The 23,235-nt window shown below is 35.3% G+C and overlaps 1 protein-coding gene across 1 annotated transcript in view; it reads right to left on the reverse strand.

Annotated features, from left to right (window-relative positions):
• The window catches only part of LOC150094437 (uncharacterized), a 230,436-nt gene that overhangs the window by 67,508 nt on the left and 139,693 nt on the right, over positions 1 to 23,235 (reverse strand). The window contains exon 4 of the mRNA XM_090412231.1: positions 9,212 to 9,267. Within this exon, the coding sequence (XP_090268357.1) occupies positions 9,212 to 9,267 (56 nt within the window). The remainder of the gene's footprint in view (positions 1 to 9,211; positions 9,268 to 23,235) is intronic.

Consider the following 23,235-nt stretch of genomic DNA (forward strand, 5'->3'; position numbering starts at 1 on the left):
AACTGACAAGGTTATATGAACCCCATGGGAGGATGACTTGGAGATCAGAATTGACAGGGATGATGGTTGATGTTCTTTGATGTGAGTTGTGTAGAGTAAGGTTTATTAAATGAAAGGGAGGAGTGCAGTCATCTGCAAAACTGTGTATTGGATTGGAGGTCAACTGAAGTAAGTCATTGATATACAGCAGGAAGAAGGTTAGTGAGAGGACAGAACCTTGTGGAACCTTGGCATTAGATGAATTGTGAGAGGACAAGGAACCATCTACCATCACACATAGTGTGCATCCAGACAGAAAGCTGGCAATCCAACTACAGAAGTCCTGAGATAGACCAAACGATGATAGTTTGCTTAGTAATCATTTGTGCCAGACCCGGTCAAAGGCTTTGGAGATATCGAGTGCAACCATTTGAGATTCGGCAAACTTCTCTGTGGCATTTGTCCAGAGATGGGTGACATATGTAAGCAGATCACCTGTTGATCGGCAGCGACAGAATCCATACTGCCAGTCGTTTATTAGGTGGGTGTCTTCACGGCAGTGTAGAAGCTGGGAATTGCTGATTTTTTCTATTACTTTAAACTGGACTGAGGTGAGCAAAATAGAGCGGTAGATGGACAGCACTGACACCGTCCTTCTGGGAATGGGTTGAATCTAGGTCAATTTCCAGGCTGTGGGATAGATACTAATGGAGCAAGAGAGTTTATACAGGCGACATAGGATAGGAGTCAGTTCTAGTGCACAAACTTTCAGGACAATTGGAGGAATGACATCAGGGCCAGGAGACTTTTTTTGTGTCTAATTTGGATAGTATTTTTCTGATCACTTTCTGGCAAAAGGATATCAGGGTATTGTATGTTGGGCATCTGGAATAGCTGGGGGGAATTTACCATTGTCGGTTATGCATGCATTGAAAGCAAAGGGTGAAGCCAGGAGAATGGCTTTCTCTGTGGGTGATGGATGCAATGGAGACATCTGGGTATGATAGGGGTGGGAATAGGGTTGGGTAGAAGTTACAACCAATTGCTTTGGCAAGAGACCAAAAGGCTCAGCTGCCGTTTGCATAGGCTGCTAGTTTCCTGCTTTCTGCTCTTTCCAACTCTGTTTTGGAAGCATTGATTGTTTTTTTGCATCTATTTTGGGCTTGAATATAAGCTCTAAAGGAAGATGGAGTTCTTGATTTGAGCTAGTTATGGTATGTTTGGTTTTTCATTTGTACAGCTATGGAAAACCAGGGTTCAGTTAGGGAATCGCACTTCAGAGTAGTGTTGGGAATGTATGTTTTCAAGCCAGAGGATTACTTTGGTGTTAAGTTCGGTGCATATGTTTGAGTTGGAAGGCCGGAAATAATAGTCCAACCATGGGAAGTCGCACTGTTATAATGCCAAACTACTCTTGTATGGAAGTGTCTGTGTATGCATTTTTTTGCATGGGGGAGGAGATGAGCACTAGATTGTGGTCAAAATTACCTGGGGGCCCACTACACTCACTGTGTATTTGGGGAGTGGTTTGGGTTATCTGGTTGGCATCTGAACAAGCTGCATAAGATCACTGATGGCAAATGTTTCAGCATCTCTGCCAGCAAGATTGGAGGAGGAAAGCCAGTTGGTGTTGTAGATATTAAAATCTCCTAGGACAATGATTTTGCTGTTGGGAAAGTGTGACTGGAGGAAATCAATTTTTAAGGAGAGGAAATTAAAGAGCTCAGAGTGGTTAGTTGCATTAGGGAAGTGATAGAGACAGTAAATGAATTTGACTGAGTGAGGAATGATATTTTCAACCAAAGAACATCAAAGATGGGTGTTCTCTGGCAAGATATGTCAGAACGGTTATTAAAACTAATTTAGATATTTCAAATAAAATTAAAAAAAATAAAAGAAAATTTAAATTCCACTGTTGAAAAAATTTTGCATAATTTGATTAACAATTTTTTGACATTAAAGATTTAAGTTACATGTATATGAATTGATATATACCCTCAGGGCTGTACGGGATCTTATGATAGTACTATATGAAAAGTTACATCATTACTAATTTCCTATCAACAATTTTTCTGCAGATTAGTCTGTTATCTGTCAACATTCTGATATTATCAGATTAATAGACATCAAAAGAGGATATTATATTGAATGTAAGATCAAAACAGATCATATGTTCTTATGATCTGTTTTGATCTTATATTGTTCTTATCAAAGTCTTCCCATGACTTTTGTTTAGCTAATTTTACACAATGCTTTGCTTTCTTACAAATTTCTCGGTATTCCCTAAGAGCACAAGCTGACTCACTAGCTGAGAACTTTCAATAAGCTTTCTTCTTTTCCTTGACTGCCTCTTAAACTTCCTGAGTCCACTACGGAGTTCTGATTTTTCTATACTTGCAGATTACCTCACCACATGCCTCTCTGGCTGAATCAATCGAAGTGTTCTTTAGGATTTGCCACTGTATTTCCAAGGTTTGGTTTTTGTTTCCAAACTTTTTCAGTTTTTTTTTAATAATGTTTGTATATTTGAGTTTACAGTTCACATCTGATAGCTGTTCAACTTTTGATTCATTTCAAAACATTCTTAAATACCCCTTCTTTTCAATATGAAGTTTACTTTTATCCTGCTCAACACTAAATGGTGATATACTTCTATACTCCTGTGTCCTAAACCAGTGGGAAAACATCACTTTCAACAATAGCATAGACAATGACACTTTCCTTATTCCTTGCATCTTCTCTCCATGTGAACTTTTATGTTGGATTATGGTTTTAGTAATAACTAGTCCATGTCCTGAGCAGAAATCTAGCAGGTACTTATCATTATTATTAGCTTTGCTCTTTTCTCCTGATTTTCCCAAAACATTCTTATACATCTGATAATCATTTCCTACTCTGCTGTTTAGATCTCCAACAAAGACAATGTTTTCCTTTTTCATTTGTATCAGCTGTCTTCTCTAATACCCTGAAAAATTCCTCCACTAGAAGAACCGTCTATGGGACCATAAGCACAAATGATGATGATGTATATGAATTCTATAATACAGTAATATAAAATGGGGTGCTTAAGGGTCAAAGCTGTATAACTGAGAGGAGACTTCCACATAGCCTTTAAGGAATGCAGAGAACCGACCAGGGCTTCTGACCTAATGTCCAATCCTCACCTTCTTGTGGTGCACCCTGTTGGGTATCTACTTGGATACTGAACGAACGAGGATGGGCTGGCAATTTGGGATTTAGCCGACCTAATTGTATTCTTATTGGTTAAACCAAAATAAAAAATGATGGTACAACATGACAAAATTTCATGCTGGCTGGGGTGTCGCCTGGTTAAACAAGGCCCCTGTTGTTTTTGCCAGGGAACCAGGGCGAACATCGAAAAGTCAGCTACTGGAACAAATCTGAAAACAAACCCCAACTCAACATCACCAGAGTTAAAGATCGGTACTATCAATGTAAGAAGCCTGAATGGCAAAGAAATGGAGCTAGCTGAGGAATTAGATAAGTACCAGATCGACATAATAGGGGTGACTGAAACAAAAAAGACCAAAACTGGTGATATCTTTCTGAGCAATAAATACAAAATGTTATATTCAGGCAATGACAATCAAGGAAAAGAAGGAGTAATCATAGTATTCAACACAAAATACGAGGCTAATCTTCTTGAATGGCAGTCAGTCTCAAGTAGAGTAACGTGGGCAAATATGAGAATGGGGAACTGGACAATGAGACTTATTTGTGCCAATGGTCCCACAGAAGGTTCTGCTAAGGTAGAAGTGGAGGAATTTTTTGATGCTTTAAAAAAGCAACTGACAATGATAAATGAAAGTTGGTCCTTGTTGGGGATCTAAATAGCAGAGTAGGAAATGATTGTGAGACACACAAAAATATTTTGTGAAAATTTGGAGAAAAGAGAAAAGCTAATAATAATGGCAAATATCTGATGGATTTCTGCTCAGGACATGGACTGGTTATTACTAACACCATGTTCCAACATAAAAATGTGCACAAATTCACATGGAGAGAAGAGGCTAGGAATAAGAAAAGTCTCATTGACTATGTTATTGTTGATAGTGATGTTTTCTCCCTGGTGCAGGACACCAGAGTGTACAGAGGATTTGAAATTGGAAGTGATCACTATTTAGTCTTGAGGAGGATAAAACTGAATTTCATATTGAAAAGAATAACATGTAAGAAAGTTTTAAAGCGAATAAAAGTTGAGCAGCTCTCAGATGTGAATTGTAGACTAAAATACACAAAGGTTATTGAAGAGAAAAAATGAAAGAGTTTGAGAACAGGAACCAAACTTTGGAGATTCAGTGGCAAACTCTGAAGAAAACATTGATTGATTCAGCCAGAGAGGCATGTGGTGAGGTTGTCTGCAAGGATAGAAAAATCAGAACTCCCTGGTGGACAGAGGAAGTTAAAGAGGCAGTGAAGGAAAAGAAGAAAGCATATCAAAAGTTCCTGTCAAATAAGTCAGCTTGTGCTCTTAGAGAATATAGAGACAAATGCAAGAATGCTAAACACTGTGTAAAACTAGCTAAACAAAAGTCATGGGAGGACTTTGGCAAGAATATAGAAAATAAATATCAAGACGGTGGCAAAATATTCTGGAGGTTGTTGAAGAAGCTTAGGAATGGAGGAAAGAGTGCTGTAAAAGAAGTTAGAGATGATAAAGGTGATATAAAAACTGGAATAAAAGATATCCTTGAAGTATGGAGTAATTGCTTTGAAAAACTGCTAAATGAAACAAGCTGTGATGACAGCACAGTGGTAAAAAACACTGACCAGGCATGCAGGCAGGAATACATATCCATACTTGAAGAAAAAGCCATCAAAGGCTTGAAATGTGGAAAGGCAGCAGGAGTAGATGATATTCAACCAGAAATGCTGAAGTATGGTGGTATAAGAATCTTACAGTGGCTGCACTGCATAGTTCAGAAAGCCTGGACAGAGGGACGAATTCCCGATGATTGGAGTAGAGCTCTCATAGTACCCATATATAAAAAGGGAAATAAAACTGAATGTGAGAATTACAGAGGTATTTCCCTACTGAGTGTTCCTCGCAAAATCTATGCAAGTACTTGAGAAACAGTTGAGAAGAATTGTGGAAGAAAAGCTTGGTGAAGAACAAGCTGGATTCAGGCCAAACAGAGGCTGTCAGGATCAATTCTTCACTTTACGACAAATAGTCGAGAAAGCATGGGAACATAACAAAGATCTGCATTTAAGTTTTGTCGATTTGGAAAAGGCATATGATAAGGTGCCAAGAGAGAAGCTATTCAATACGCTGCAGTTATATGGTGTCAATGGGGCATTATATCAAGCAATACTTGGTCTTTATTTCAGTTGTAAGTCAGCAGTTAGAATTGAAGGAAGTAGAGGAAGATGGTTTAATTTTAAATCTGGTGTGAGACAAGGATGTACATTATCCCCTCTGTTATTCATTATCTACATGGATCACATTATGAAGGAAAATAGGCAGAATCATTGAAAATGTCAACTGTGTTGTGAATGGAGAACCTGTGGAACAAGTAAAACATTTCAGCTACTTAGGCACGATTTTTACTGAAGATGGTAAATTAAATATAGAAATAGACAACAGAATCAGCAAAGCTGGTATGGTGGGAAGTCAATTGAATAAATTCATATGGAATAAGAGAGAAATTAGTCAGAACACTAAATTAGCTGTATACAAGACAGTGTTCAAACCAGTTTTAACTTATGGATCTGAGAGCTGGGTCAGAAGTAAAACACTTGACCAAAGACTAGAGACTGCAGATATGAGAGTCCTGAGAAAGATTATAGGCATGAACAGATGGCATCAATGGCAGTATCATATTAAAAACGAGGATATTAGGAAAGAACTTGACATTGTCAGCATCCAGGAATGCGTTAGCAGAGCTAATCTCAGGTGGTATGGTCACCTAAACAGAATGTGCGAGGAAAGATTAGCAAAACAAGTGTTCTCTGCCAGGTTGGCAGCAAAACGACCCAGAGGAAGACCAAGATATAGGTTGATTGATACGGTACAAAGTGCCTTAGACGATAGAAATATAAGATCTGATAATGTTGGAGTCTTGACAAGTAACAGACTGATTTGGAGGAAAATTGTAGATAGGAAGTTAGTAATGATATAATTTTTTCATGTAGTACTATCATATCCTGTACACCCCTTGTGGGTACATGGCAGGAATTTGATGATGATGATGAGTAATATAAAATATACAAGAATGAGTTCATTTTTACAAACAATTTAATTCTATGCCCTGGAAGTAAAGAGTAGTTTTACAAGTATTAATTCAATCTTAACATGACTGCCTCCCAGATATTTGGCAAAATGATACAGTGATACAGTCTCTCTGGCTTGTAATGACTTATATGCCCTTTGGTTAATTTTTCATCTAATTCCATGTGAAAAGACATTCAAAGCATTGTCTGCCAGTCATGAGTTGTTGTCATAATGATGGAAGCGAACATATTTCTTATGTTCTCTGAGGTGGATGTTAACAGATCTGCCTGTCTGTCTATAGCAAGTTAGGTAAGAAGTACAGAGCACTTCATATACTCCCTGAATGTGATAGAGTGCATACTTAGCAAAAGGATGAAGATTGCTAGCACAATATATGGTGTTGAGTGTAGAGCAGAGTTTATATTTATTAAGCACTCTAGATATCTTTTCAAGAAGTGCTCTTAGTATATGGCACAATAAAAGCTTTGCTGTAGTATTTGTGTATTAGCAGAGAGGAGAGGGTGGCAGTATTGTTGAAACATTTAGTATTTTATCTACATATCATGTTGAATGTAATGTGGAACTTATATTTATTAAGCATTCTAGATATCTTTTCAAGAGGTGCTTGTTTTTTGGTCTTCTTTGTTTCAGATTATGTTGATCTGGTATTTATCCAATTCTTCTGCAAGTTCCATTTCTTTTCCTTTGATGCTTCTTATGTTGATGATACCAATCTTGAACTCTGCTGATGTTGAGTTGGGATGTGTTCCAGTAGCTATCTCTGTTGTTTGTACTGGTTCACTGATGAAAACAACAGGGGCCTTGTTGTCCTAGGTGATGTCCCAGCAGGCATGAAATTCTGTCATGTTGTACCATCATTTTGCATTACAGTTTAAGCCAGTAAGAATACAATTTAGTCAGTTAAATTTCGAATAGACAGCCCATCCTCATTCATTCAGTATTCATCTGAATACTGAATGAAGAGGGTGCACCACAAGAAGGTGAGGAATGAACATTAGATCAGAAGCCCCCACTCGGTTCTCCACATTTCTTAAGGCTATGCAGAATCTCCTCCCACTTATACAGCTTTGACCCTTATTAGTGGTATATGTAATTAGTAAACTAATATTGAAGTTAATCATTACGTCTGAACTTTTTTAGGATATGGATTTCTAATATAGTTTTAAAGTGAACAGTGAATTTTTTTTTTACAAAGGAGAAAGAGTTATCAGTGAGGAGGCCAAGTGATTCTGTCAGTTGCATTGCAAGTTTTTGTATACTGGATATATACTATCTACAACTGGGCATGGGGATAGGGAATATCAGGCTTGTGAATTTGTTTTAGACTCCACATATTCTGGATGGCTTTACATGAAAAAAAAAAAAAAGGAGTCTGATGTGTCAATTTCTTTGAGCCAAGATTCTTTTGTGTAATATCTGCTTTGGTCAGAACAATATTCTTATAACAATATTCCACATAAAGAAATTACAGCCTTATTGCAACAAGAACAAACATTGTTATAACCAAAGCAGATAAAAGCAACATAACTGTTATAATGAATTAAATCTTCTACAAGATAATTCTGCATACAAAGTTACAGATTAAGATCTTAATAATACAGAAAAGAATAAAGTTCTTAAATTTCTTAAGAAAGTCACATCTTGGCTCAACTATTAACAAGTTTTTTCATGCAAAGTCACCCAGAATATGTGTAGCCCCAAAAATTAGATGATAAAATACTAAATGCCTTCCAAATCCCCCCCACCACACACACATATACTAATGCACAAAGATCACAGTGTTAAGGAAAAATCCAAAAAGATATCTATAGTGCTTAAATAAATGTAAGGTCCATAATACATTCAAACCATACATCAAACTAGCAACCCTCATCCATTTATCTAAGGACAAACTATTTGTTTCATATCTAGGAGTACATGAAGTGCCATGATCTGGCTTACCATGAACAGACAGGAAATTTTGCTAACATCCACCTTGGAGAATATATGAAATTCATCTGCCACCATCGCTATGGCATATCAGGACTGGCAGATGATATTATGGATACTACTTCACATAAGATTAGATGGGAAAAAAATAATGATTCACACAAGTCATTACAAGTTGGAGAGATTGTTTTTGGAGTCAGCAGCAGCTATGAAACATTCCACAGACCTCAACAAGTATGGATGAATCAATTTACAAAAAATCTGGGAGTCATTTTAAGATCACATTAATAATTAAAACTTCTTTATCTAACCACAGAACCCCATCCCACTATTAGTTGTTGCTGTTTGCATACTTAAACAAAATATTTGTGTTCTGAAGATGCTAGGTAGAAACAAGCAAAATATTGGCAGCTAAATAATTAAACAGAATATTTTTCTATTTATTTTCTTTCTGTAGTGATTCAAACAACATAAAATCAATGAAAACAAGCAATAAAAATATCAAAACTATCAAAATAAGCAAAAATAAGGAAAACAAAACAGAACTGCATTCTCAAGATGTCTATAACAAACAGAACATGTTAGCTAGACATGAATTTGAGAGCTGGGTTATAAATTACACAGCTGATAAATGCAGAAGACCACAGATATGAGCATTCTAAAAAAAAAAAAAAAAAGAGAGAGAGAGAAGTAAACAGATGAAATCAATGGCAGAATCATATTAAAAGTTAATTGTATTTAAAAGGAACTTTCACAAGTAAGCAAAATGGGAGAAGAATGATTAAAAAAAAAAAAAAAAATCAAGAAAAATGCCCAGTAAAGCCCTACATGTATTTTGGATTCATACCCTTAGCAATACCTTAAAAAACAGAAATGAAACAAATTAACAAAACAGGAGATCTTACATAAGACCAATCTGGCAGAAAAGTGCAGACAGGAAATTAGTAAGAATAACATTTCTATTCAAAGTTTAAAGTTGGAAAACTGCTCAAACACTTTTTAACCATATTAGGTAGTCAAAAACATAATATAAAAACTGTAAATTACCTCTGTTCCTTCCATTGAGTATCGGCTGGTTACAGGATTGTACCTCCACGATGGCACTATTAAAACGAAATAAAATGCATACACATTTTTCTGCATCTTTTTTTTTTTTTAAATCTTATTTTACACCTTTGATCAAAATTTCAATGATAGGATTATAATGATCACACCAATAGCACAGATTTATCAAAACTGCAGTAATTACAGTATATCAATGATGAGATGCAGTTTTCTTATTTTTGTTTAGTATCAGTTATCTTTTTCACCACTTTCTCAAATATACTCTCGAGGGATGCATATCAGAATATTATAATAGTGTCCAACACAACACATCATGACTAATCTCCTATCACCAACTTCCTCTCAAGGAAGTTGGTGATAGGAGATTTATCATTATTTATCATATTTATCATTTTTATCAACCTATACTTTGATTTTCTTCTATTTTTTTCCTGCTATTTTATTTATTTTTAATTCAAACACTTGCTTTTACTAATCTTTCATTACCTATTCTATTCATGTGACATTTTAGGTCAAAATGCTGTACTTACACTTTTTTAGATTTTAATAATGTCAATGTAGCTTAATATGGCTCAGACAGTAAAGAAATCTATTCGCTTCTGAAATTTCTCTCAATTCATATCTGAAGGCTTCAGTCTTATTTAAAGTTTATTTTGAACTAATCTCTCAGATCCACATGATTAAATTGGTTTAAATAAATTATAATACTGGAATAAACTCATATTATTTTTTTCTGCCTAAGTATCAACGGCATCTTCAGTATATGTAAAAAGCTAATGTAAGTTAACTATAAAAGGCCATTCAATTTCCTAACTTATTAAAAAAATAAAAAATAAATAAATATATGTGTGTGTGTGTGTGTTAAAAGATACAAGAAATTATATACTTGGTTTTTAATCCTTTTCCCAAGGAAGCAAAGCAATGTTTTGCGCATGAAATATATTCACGCCTGAGCTACTTGCATATAGAGGCAAATGACTTCATATCATTTGCCTTAGTATGTATCCCACAATGCAAAGCCCCCCCCCCCCCCCCGTTTGAATGTGTATAATGCTATCCAGACCAGTTTAGTCCTTTATTGAGGTATGTTTAAGTATGGGAATACCTCTCCAAAAACTCGTGTGATCCCTCAGATTACCCAACAATCAGTGACCCAATGGATCATTTAACTCAGCGGTAGTTCCACTCAGTGAAAGGCTCACCCTGCCACTGAGAGGAGCCCTCAGCAGTGGCCATGCCCAATAGCAGACTCGCCCCACCACTGAGCAGAGCTGCTCATATCTCAAGGAAAGCTTATCAGTGGGAGCCAAACCAGGAGAGATACCAAGGTTGAAGTAATATAGAAGTCATATATATTTCACATACAAGTAGCCAAAAGGTGCTCAACCTTATTAAAAAAATCTCTGGATGAGAGAAAAATGTTTCAAGTTTTTCACCTTGGGTTTATTATACGTTAGATACCAAGAAATTATATACTTGGTTTTTAATCTTTTTCTCAAGGAAGCAAAACAATGTTTTGTATGTGAAATATTGATTAAAAACTAAGAAGAGAGAAAGGTGGAGATTTTTCTGATGGGGCGAAAGGCAACAAAAACATTTAGTGGTTTTAAAACTTTCAATATGTGTGCACTAATGCCTTGCCGGCTAGGTTGGCTGAGTGGTTAGCGTACCGCTCTCCAGCCAAAAGGCTGCGGGTATGAATCCCACAGAGGGAATGAATGTTTGCGATTGTCTGTGAAAATACTAGTGGTGGTGGTGGGCGGTACATGGTGCTAGTGTAGTTAGTAGAGAGAGAAAGCTGTAAAGTAGGTACCCTCCCTCAATAAGTCTTTGTACTATCTGGAGTTATGTAATAATAATAATAATAATAACATAAGGGATAGGAATATGAGTTATTTCTCACTTCTCCAAAGGACAAGCTTCTGCATCTCAATTATGGGTGTCTACTAGATTCCTTGCTCTTGTGGATTATCTTATTTTGGACAAACAGGAAGATCTGCTTTTATTTGGCTAGAAGAACACAGGTGTTATATTCAATACCTTGAGCTTGAACAGTCTGGACTTGCAGAGCATACTATCAATACTACAGAGAGTTCATTGGAACAAGACAAGTCCTTCACAAAAGTCAGTTCCTCATGGTACAGCTTTATAAAGAAACATGTGAAACTTTACTTCACTCTCCTAACTATTTTTTAAATCAGCTAATCTTTCTTAACTTTATTTTATTTAATTGTGTGTGTGTGTGTGTGTGTGTGTGTGTGTGTGTGTGTGTGTGTGTGTGTGTGTGTGTGTGTGTGTGTGTGTGTGTGTATATATATATATATAAGTTAGGAAATTTAATGACCTTTTTTAGTTATCTTACATTAGCTACTTAAGTGACACCTTTTGGAACTGTCAGTTATTGTTCAATTAGCTTTTTACATGTACTGAAGATGCATTTGATACTTAGGCGAAAATTATAATAATAAAGTAATATTTTATGTGAGTTTATTCTAGTATTATAATTTATTTAAATATGCCTACTCACAGTATTTCCTTATTGAAATGGAATTAGTTACAGTATTATCTACTTCTAGGATGGTTCTTAAGCTGATTTCTTGTTTAATATAAATTTATCGAAAATGGCTTTTCATTATAGTAGCATTACTTATTCTATTATCTATTTCCACAAAAACTGGACCTAAAATAGCTGATATATATTAAACAATTAACCTATACATTAAAGACTGAGAATGCAGTTCATGATTTCTGTATTCTTTTCTATTCTCACAGTTTTTGTTTCTGCTGATTTTTATACCAAATGTGTAATTATTTAAAAGTGTCAGTTTGAAACTGAAATGTTATAGATTCTGACCAGCAGCTACTCATAATGTTAGGTAAGTGGAGAAATGGTAGTGAACAGTTCAGTGGAACAGCAGTAAGAACAGCAGTCTGTGAGAGAGGGAAATCGTATATTAAGCAAACTATCTTCTTTGGGATAACATTAAGCATTTGTAAGAAAGTTCTGGTGCACCATTCCTCATGTGAGGAGTCCTTTGAACAGAAGAGGACACTAAGAGTTTTGGAGTTGAAGGAATCAATGGATGTAATGCATTTGTCTTTAATCTAGCCAGAAAAGGTCAGAGAAGAGAAATCCATTCTTGACTAGAGATCTGAATATTACCAAGAGTAAAGGGAACTGGGATCTTTCTAATGCGTAATAAGGTAGAATTGTGTTTTGGTAGCAGTGAAGTTCACTAGATTTCCCACACACCATTAAAGAATAGTAAGGAAATCAGTTAACACTCATTTTGAAAAATTACTGAAATAATTCATATAATTCACATTGGTTTTCCATATGACAAGACTGTCCAAAGCATAAACAGCACATAATATGTGGCATGAGACAAAAACTTCAGTTTCATTCTTGGTTTATAGTGAAGCTTATAATTACTATTAAAAAAAAAAGACACTAACAAATCCAAATCTGAAAGAGCAAGATGAAAAAAAAAAAAAATTGTTTGGTATAAATAGTAATTGTGCTTTCCAAATGCACAAGCTCTTGGATGCAAATAATAGAACCTGAAGAAAAACTTCACCTTCTGCACATAATTCTCCTCTTTTAATGTCTACACTGATTACTTAGGTGGATCATCTACTACTATACCAAAAAAAAAAAAAAAAAAAAAAAAAAACAGCAAATGCAGCCTGTATTCATTGTAGATGAAGCATTAAGTCACTGTTGTCATAGAAATTTCTAGTTGCTGATGTTTAAAAAATTAAGATTTTTGGCTTACTATTGGTTTCATAAGTAAGGATTGCTATATTTGCAAAACTTATATTCACACCATATTTGTGTGCATGATCTACGATGATAGGATTTGCAGCATACAGTGGAAGAGTGGTCTCACAAAGTTCAAGCCAAAAGGATGTGTGAGATGCTGATGAAATTAGGAGGAAATACCTGGTGGCTGAAAATTCATTACGAATTCTGAACATTCTGGTTAAAAGAGTCTGGTGAGGCTGTAGCAGTTCCAGAAATCCAGTAGTGGATTTATTTATAGCTAAAGAGAAACAAAGGAATCAAAGCCAGATAGACATAACAGAAAACTACCTGGACTGGAAGGAAACTAGGAATAGGAACACTGAACATATTGATGCTTCTAGGTAAATATGAAGAGTTAGTGAATGTAACAATGGAGAAGAAATTAGATGTTTTGAGTTTTAAGTAAGACAAAATGGAAAAAAAAGGAAAGAGGAACTTTTTCTTGAAGAAAAAAGTTGATGAACAGTCAACAACTAGTGTTGTTTTTACTATTGGTAAAGAAGGAAATGACAGACTTATAATAAAGTGCGACAGAATTGGGGATAAGATATTGGAGCTTGTATCTGAAAATAGCGGACAAATCTCACTTATACAGGTACATGCACCACAAGGTACAGATATGGAGAAAAGACATTATTTGGAGAGCAGCTGAAAAAAACAACAACAACAACAACAAAAAAAAAAAACTTGCTCCTTAATGGGAGTAGGCAAGGCTTTATTTTTATCCCACACATGAGAGGTACAAGAACCTATAGTACATCAGTGCCATGTGTGAAGTGCAAATAAGGATTGAGAAAAAAGAAACCTATTGACATTCTTCTTAAAGGGCTGTGGGGGAAACATCATGGAAAGGCTTTTCCAAAGGACAGAATAAATGAGGAAGAGGAGAAGCAGGATTGATGAGTTGGTAGCTGTACTGAAAAGGGATGTTGGATAGTTGCCGCTCTTGTTTTAATAGGCCTAACAGCAAGTGGTGGAATAATGTTTGCCAATTTACTGGAGCAGTGACCATGGAAGTATCTGAAGAAGAGAACAGAGCTGAAACATTGCATTTGTGAGATAGAGATTGAAATGAGCCTGTAAGAAAAGGCTCATCTGTGAGCCAAACTGCTCTCCTCAATATTAAGAATCAAGAATTTTTAAGGAGGTTTTAGGTGCCCCCTCCCCAAATGTGTGAACAGTATTCTAAGGATGGGCAGAATTGAGATTTATATAAGGTTGGCAGCTAGGTGAGTTTACACCCACCCAGCTACTAATACTATGAGTGGAAAAGAATGCCTAGTTGTTTAGAAGCTGAAGGTAAATGTCAAGTTCGAGGAGAAAGAGGGAGAGAGTTCATCTTGTCTGGTGATGTCTGTATTACTGAGGATGAGGTAAGGTGAACAGAGATCCCTTTTTTTTGAGAAAAAAGGCAGGACTGTGTTTTGGCCTTAACACGTTCATTGCCAATCACGCGATATCGCATGATGCGAGTTCTCACCTGGCAGCCGATCACGTGTTATCGCGTGGACGTCGCTATCAGGTAAAAAAATTTGGCCACCACACGAAATTCCAATTTTCAGCTTGGCAACGAACGTGTTAAACACTGATCTCCATACCATCCTTCAGTGGGATACTGAAGAATGGTATGGAGATCAGTGTTTAAGGCACTGGTTGCAGATGATCTTGATGTAAGGGATGTCTAGGAACTACATGGATTGTCAAAGGAGTAGGATTGCCAGAAAAGCTATGAATAGGATTTGTAGTAATTGCAAGTAGGTCATTTATATATAAGAGAAAGAGGGTAGGTGAGAGAACAGAGCTCTGAGACACTCCGGCATTGGCAGCAAAGCTTGAAGAGAGGGTGCCATTTGCCATTACACACAGTGAATGACCAGAAAGAAAGTTGGCTATCCAGTTATAGTGGGTGACAGGTAGACCAAAGGAAAGAAGTTTGCAAAGCAGGCCTTGATGCCAAACACAATCAAAAGCCCTGGAAATGTCAAGGACAACAGCACACATTTCTCTGAACCTTTCCACAGCACATATCCTGGTGAGCTTCTAGGTAGTAAAGAAATTGACCATCGATAACTTTCTCCATTATTTTGGAGAAAGTTATTGATGAGGATTGAGATGATGGCAATTGGTTGGTAGTTGGACTAGGATTTTGACTCCCTTTTTTTGGGATGGGTTGGATGTAGATTATTGAATTAAATGAAGTCTGAATATAGATCTACAAATATATATGGAGAAACCAAAAATGATGTATATAGTGGAAAACTTCAGAACGAAAACAAATTGAAATAAATCAAAGACTGAAATAGTGAATTCATACAAATATCTACGACAAATCATTACAAACACCAAAATTTTATAATGAAATTTCAGCTAAACTCACAGCAGGATGGAAAGTTTTTAACCATTATAGAGAGATATTTAAAAGCAATTTACCAAACTGCATAAAAAGAAAGATCTACAGCCAGTTTACTCCCAACAATGACCTATGGTAGTGAAACCAGGAGTGTGACTAAAAATCACCTAGAGAAAGTGAAAACAACACAAAGAAACATGGGAAGAGCCATTTTGAGAATAACCCAGTTATATAAAAAGAATAACACTTGAATAAGGAAGCAAACAAAGCATTGCCTTAGTAATAAAAGGCAATAAATGGTGCCTAGACAGGACATGTGATGAGAATCTCTGACAACAGATGGACAAAGAGAACAACAGAATGGACACCAAGGACTGGTTATCGGCAACCACGTAGACCAGTAGTAAGATGGGACGATGCGATAACAAGATGTTATCGACATTTATGGTAGAGAGATGCATAAGAATGGCTAAAATGGAAGAAGCATGGAAAGGCATTTGTTCAGCAGTGGGCTGAAGAAAGCTGTTGATGATGATATGCTAGCTTCCATGAGATGGGCTAGGAGTCAGCTGAGTATAGAAGATTGTAAGAGATGACAGTGAGGTGTTAGTTCTGGAGCACAACGTTTAGCCCTAACTTTTATAGACCAGTGAACAGCTAGTCTCCACCCAATGCAAAGCACAGAATCGTTGGCACAAGAATAACAGTGATTTTAATTGGCACTCAGCAGACGACTGCATTATCTCATGTTTCCTATCCCTCACGTTATATATTACTGTCAGAATAGTGAAAGATTTACAGTCAATTTTCTTGAGTTTATGGGATAAAAAATCTGAGATTCCAGGAGGGAAAAAACCAAACTTGCCTATGCCAAAAACTGACTAACTCAGGAACCAGCCTAAATAAGGCTTGCTAGAATCAAACTTTGAACAGTTTTTCTTCAGGAAACCTAGCACTATGAATGCAAATGTCATTTAAATAGAGCTACATGATCCTTCTGGAAGAAATTATTCAAAATCAAAAAGTAATCATTTTGGGAGGTCTTAATGCATAAGCTGGAAAAGACAGAAGAGGAGGAGAAAATTCTCCTAGTGCCATTGGTTTTTGGTTAAAGAAGTGATGAATAACAAAAGTTATTAGATTTTTGCATGAGAAATTATCTCAAAATCAGAAAGAGCTGGTTAAAGAAAACATAAAGCAACAGAATTACAACATATAGTTGGGTTTAACCATCTGTCATCTTATATGGAGATCACAGGCTTCTTATATAAAATCATCTTTAAGATACATATGGAAAATTAAATGGAACAACAAAAAAAAAAAAAAGCTGAAGCAACAGTAAAACAAGAATTTGAAGTTTGGATCAGGTCCAAGTTCCATTAGTAATTACTAGGGTGACCAACTCTCCTATATTTCCCAGGAACTCCCGTATTTTGGCTAATTTTTTTGGATCATCCCAGCTCCCGTATTGATCTTCAAATACTTTCGTATTTTTCATAATCAATCATTGTAGTTAATTTTTCAATGTATATTATAACCGCCAAATACAATTTGACACTAATATCGATAGTTTGGACAATTCTAATCGATACAATTCTGTTCCGGCCAATGAATATACATGGGCGTTCCAGCAAAGATGTTATATCATTGCGTTGATCTTGTAACCTTTGGCGCCATTTTAATAATCGATACCCATTCGGAATAATCAAATCATTGAAGTAACAAGAAAAATCAATGTTCCAAATCTTGGTAAATTTTAGGCTTTGTGTTAAATATTCCAGACTCAAATGCTCACACTGAGAGAATGTTCCCAATAATGAACAATAAATGGACAGATCAGAGAAATCAAAGTAGCTTAGAATTAATAAAATTAGAACTAATGGTGGTGATCAATTTTGATTACGATTGTAAAGAGTTTTGGCAGTTTGCACAAGGAGACAAGAAAATCAAAGCTGGTGCAGCATCTGTTGATAAATATAAATAAGTTTAATCTAAGAAGTATGGATATTTTAATTGTAAGTATAAATGTTTAAAATTATATTAAATATTTTTATGTGCTATAATTTAAATTGCTATTTGTATATTTTAAATATAAACCATCCTATCAATTAACGTGGATTCACATCCCAAAAATTTCGCTGAAATTTGTTGCGACTCAATCTCCCTTATTTTCATGTTCAAAAGTTGGTCACCCTAGTAATTACCTATAATGTAAATAAACAATGGGAGAAATTTTTCAGATGGTATAGTAGGAACAGCAGGAAGGTGTGCAGAAGAACAAGTGGAAGCAGAAGAAGAAAAGACACACACCGATGGAATAAAAGAGTTAAAGAAATAGTTAACTTAAAAATTAAAGCGCTTTTAAAATTATGAAAACTAAATGAAATGATGCTTATGGAATTGTTTATAATGAGAGAAAGAACCATTTTAAAAAAAAATAATAATAAAAATAAGTAAATAATGAAAGAGAAAAATATAAAAAGGCTGGAGGGAATTTACACATAAATTGGATGAAGATATTGATGATAACAAGATGTTATGAGGATTAATGAAGCCTAGAAAAAGCAGCAATGAGGAACCTAGTTTTTAATAAATTGAGAGTAAAACTTGTGATATTGAAAGAGAGATTAAAATCATATGGCAATATTATTTTAGAGATCTGTTAAACAAAGATGAAAGCCATAGTGAAATAACTGGATTGACATAGTGGTTAGAGAGAATACAGAAAAAGGGAGATTATGTTGAAAAATAAAAATAATTTTGAAATTATAAACTCGTTTTTTCATTGTTAGTCCGAGAACTTTTCAGACCACCCTCATGCATATATATATATATATATATATATATATATATAAAACTTTTAAAAAGTTCTTAACCTTTAGCCACAAATGAATGTAAATCTAGAAATAATGAAAAATTGCAATTAGCAATGCTGATTTAAAAGTGGATGTTTATTAGACTTAAGATGTTTTGTAAGAGGGGTGTACTTCCATATCATGAAATGTACAATAGCTGAAGATCACCTAATTGAACAAGGCCACATTTACATCAGTGAATGAGAGTGCATATCAAAAAGTCAACTACTGGAACAAACTCACTGTTGGTAGAAATAAAGGCACCATCAGCGTGAGAAGCAATGCTGGAAAAGAAGTAGAACCACAAAAGAATTACAGAAGTATCATGGTGACATAACTAATGTTATCAAAAGTAAGAAAGACATGATACTACTCAAGTCTTGATCAGGGAAAGGAGAGATAGCTATAGTATTCAACACAAAATACAAAGATAACTTCTCGAATGGCAGGTCCCAAAGCAGATAAAAACAAGGCCATTATGATACAAGATGAGAAAGAATACTTTACTACAAGGAGTATGGCTTAATGCTTCAAGATAATCCTTTGCTTACCATCTTCTTTCTTCCAGTTCTACAATAAATCCAGTTGAAGAGACTTAGCGAGTTTATAGATGGTGTCTCTTGTTCGGATGATGACTTCAAGAAAAAGTTATTAAAATTTTTCAGACTTGACATCCCAAAGATCCATAAGTCGGGATTTCTTTAAGGCACATGGTTGTCTTGCTTAAATTCTCTAGGCAGTTTTCCATCTTACTTTCTGCATTTACTGTCAAGTGCGTTCTCATGTTAAGAACACTAGATTATAAAAGCAACATCAGTAGACTTTTGACCCACCTGACATAATAAACACTTTAAATATAGTTTCCCTGTTTACTAACATACCTTTCAAAGAAAGTGGATTTATTCTCAAGATTTTTCAATCTCTTTGAATTTATCATGTATTCTGCCTATCTACTCTTCAAGAAAAGTTTTACTAACAAATGGAGGGCACAGCTATGGGAAGTTCTCTTTCCCCAACACGTGCTATATGGAGCAACATTTTAAGCAGCAGAGCATATCCTATGCTTGATTGATTGTTTGTTTTTGAGTTTAATAGTACAAGGACATCTATGGTCATGCTGCAGCAGAACATATGTGATAAATAAGTGACATATATAGGTTGAAAGGCTATACATAAAAATAAAAATAACAATAATCATAAATGAAACATTTCTTAAATTTATACCAGGTAATAAATAAATAAATAAAATGGCATAAAATCCAAGTAGAGAAACAAATGTAAAAGATGAGTAAAACAGATGTAAGAAAAACTATAAAAAAGTGTTAAAATAAATCATACATAAAAACAGGTTTTAAAAGCATATTTAGAATAAGTCAAACTAATAAGTATATAATTTATATGAGATGGTAATGATTAATACTCTGTAAAAATTTAAAACCCAGAGTGACGGTCAATGAGTCTGATAAAATCTGCCTGAGTGTATAGGGCTCAGACAGATTATAAAAAGTGGCTAAAATAATGACTGTGCTCAGTGGCAAAATGAGGGCTGTTCATTAAATTTTGAGTGATGGATAGTCTGGCTACACAAAACTCAAATGTAGGCTTGTCATCACGCCTCGACAGGAGGTAGTGCATAATATGATTATGACCTATGTGGAGCCGAGCAAGAACAACGTCCTCTGTTCAAACCCTGCACAGGCTAGACTGCAATAATTTAATTTCAAATTTCATTTGGTAGAGCTTATTATTAGTCTCGATGTTTCAAGCTGCCACTGGAAAAGATGTTTTTGTCTAATAATCTGCCAGAAATCTGTTGTATGGTACAGGAAGACAGTGGATGTTTGAGAAACGAGCTGACCAAGCTGCAGTATCTTCAGTCCCATTTCCCTTAATTCACATCAGAAATGCACATCAAAATGTAACTTGGCTGGTCAGGTCAAGGCCATTCTTCCTCTTGCTTGCTACATGGCAAGCAATAAGAAGAATAATTATAGCAGGCTAACATTTAAATTATTGCAGTCTAGCCTGTGCAGGGTTTGAACAGAGGACTTTGTTCTTGCTCGGTTCCACATAGGTCATAATCATATTATGCACTACCTCCTGTTGAGACATAATGACAAGCCTACGTTTGAGTTTTGTGTAGACTATCCATCACTCAAAATTTAACGAACAGCCCTCATTTTGCCACTGAGCACAGTCATTATTTTAGTCACTTTTTATAATCTGTCTGAGCCCTATACACTCAGGCAGATTTTATCAGACTCATCAACTGTCACTCTGGTTTTTAAATTTTTACAGAGTATTAATCATTACCATCTCATATAAATTATATACTTATTAGTTTGACTTATTCTAAATATGCTTTTAAAACCTGTTTTTATGTATGATTTATTTTAACACTTTTTTTATAGTTTTTCTTACATCTGTTTTACTCATCTTTTACATTTGTTTCTCTACTTGGATTGTATTCCATTTTATTTATTTATTTATTTATTACCTGGTAAAAATTTAAGAAATGTTTCATTTATGATTATTGTTATTTTTATGTATAGTCTTTCAACCTACTAACAGCTGCAAAGGATATAGTGGAATTATTGAACAAGCATTTTATCAGTGTATATCATACTGGCGTAGATGATCCAGTGCAATATATAGAAGGGAGGAAAGTATTAGTAGAATTGGAAGTGAAAGAAACAGATGGTGTATCAGGTGTTGGTTGAGTTAGATGTGAATAAGGCTGTGGGAATGGATGGCATATCACGACGTATGCTTAAGGAATGTGCACCACAGTTGGTTATGCCCTTGACCTGGTTTTTATTTAATGAAAGTCTTGCGGTAGGTAGGGTTCCTAAGGAGTGGAAAGAAGGCAAAATAGTACCACTCCACAAGCATGGTTCTAAGACAGAAGTCTCCAACTATAGGCCAGTCTGTATAACTACAGTTGTAGTCAAAGTGTTGGAGAGATTGGTAAGGAATAGAATACAGAACTAAGTTGATGGACATGGCATTCTTTATGATGGTCAGTATGGATTTGTAAAGGATAGGTCCTGTTTCAGTAATTTACTTGCATTTTATGATAAGGTGACGAGTGTGTTAGATAAGGGAGAATCGTATACAGTAATATTCTTAGATTTTGCAAAAGCGTTTGATAGATTACCACATGATAAGTTGGTGTACAAGTTGCAGAGGATGGGAATAGATGCTTGAAAAGTACAGATGCAGTCTAATGTATTTTAGTGTAAGCTCCATCATGAGCAAGTCAACTGTCAAGTTACTCAATCTTTCTTCATGTGTGCTCCATTTTTTAATATTAGTTTTATTGGTGCCCCCCCCCCCCATTCATGTGTTGAGACACTGACAAAACCAATAAAAGTTTGCAAATAAAAAAAATAACACTAGGAATTAATTAAAATTTTTAAATATTCATACAAATTTAAATACATCATCAAATCTTTTAAAAATTGTACAGATCTGGCATCACTGCACAGACCGTTGAATCATACCGGCTTTTGGAAACATTCATGATTTCAACAAGGGAAGTCTCGAATGTTCTGGAAATGTTTCTGCGAGTATAAATAAGGCTTGAAATGGCAAGACAGCAGTAACACTGCAACAGCGACCAGCATTACTATTTTACTGCAAAACAAGATGGTTTATCACAGGGAAAATGTTTACAATGTGTTTAAGAATTCATCATCATCATCAAATTCCTGCCATTTATCCTCAAGAGGTGTACAGGATATGATAGTACTACATGAAAAAAATTACATCATTATTAATTTCCTATCTACAATTTTCCTCCAAATCAGTCTGTTACTTGTCAAGACTCCAACATTATCAGATCTTATATTTCTATCGTCTAAAGCACTTTGTACCGTATCAATCCACCTATAACTTGGTCTTCCTCTGGGTCATTTTGCTGCCAACCTGGCAAAGAACACTTGTTTTGCTAATCTTTCCTCGCCCATTCTGTTTAAGTGATCATACCACCTGAGATTAGCTCTGCTAACGCATTCCTGGATGCTGACAATGTCAAGTTCTTTCCTAATATCCTCGTTTTTAATATGATACTGCCATTGATGCCATCTGTTCATGCCTATAATCTTTCTCAGGACTCTCATATCTGTGGTCTCTAGTCTTTGGTCAAGTGTTTTACTTCTGACCCAGCTCTCAGATCCATAAGTTAAAACTGGTTTGAACACTGTCTTGTATACAGCTAATTTAGTGTTCCGACTAATTTCTCTCTTATTCCATATGAATTTATTCAATTGACTTCCCACCATACCAGCTTTGCTGATTCTGTTGTCTATTTCTCTATTTAATTTACCATCTTTGGTAAAAATCGTGCCTAAGTAGCTGAAATGTTTTATTTGTTCCACAGGTTCTCCATTCACAACACAGTTGACATTTTCAATGATTCTGCCTATTTTCATTGTCTTTGTCTTTTTATTGCTGACCTTCATACCATATCTATTACAACAGCTATTCAATTTAGTCAAAGAATCTTGCAGACTTGTAGCGGATTTATTTATTTTTAAGTATAACATCATCTGCATAAAGCAAAGAGCTGACATTAACATCTCCAATTTTGATATCATGTTTAATAGCACTTTCCTTCATAATGTGATCCACATAGATAATGAATAACAGAGGGGATAATGTACATCCTTGTCTCACACCAGATTTAACATTAAACCATCTTCCTGTACTTCCTTCAATTCTAACTGCTGACTTAAAACTCAAATAAAGACTAAGTATTGCTTGATATAATGCCCCATTGACACCATATAACTGCAGCGTATTGAATAGCTTCTCTCTTGGCACCTTGTCATATGCCTTTTCCAGATCGACAAAACTTAAATACAGATCTTTGTTATATTCCCATGCTTTCTCGACTATTTGTCGTAAAGTGAAGATCTGATCCTGACAGCCTCTGTTTGGCCTGAATCCAGCTTGTTCTTCACCAAGCTTTTCTTCCACAATTCTTCTCAACCGT

Source organism: Typopeltis vanoorti, chromosome 22 (assembly GCF_054136105.1).
Source record: "Typopeltis vanoorti isolate ZY-2024b chromosome 22, IOZ_Tvanoo_1.0, whole genome shotgun sequence".
In the NCBI taxonomy this organism is placed as follows: domain Eukaryota; kingdom Metazoa; phylum Arthropoda; class Arachnida; order Uropygi; family Thelyphonidae; genus Typopeltis; species Typopeltis vanoorti.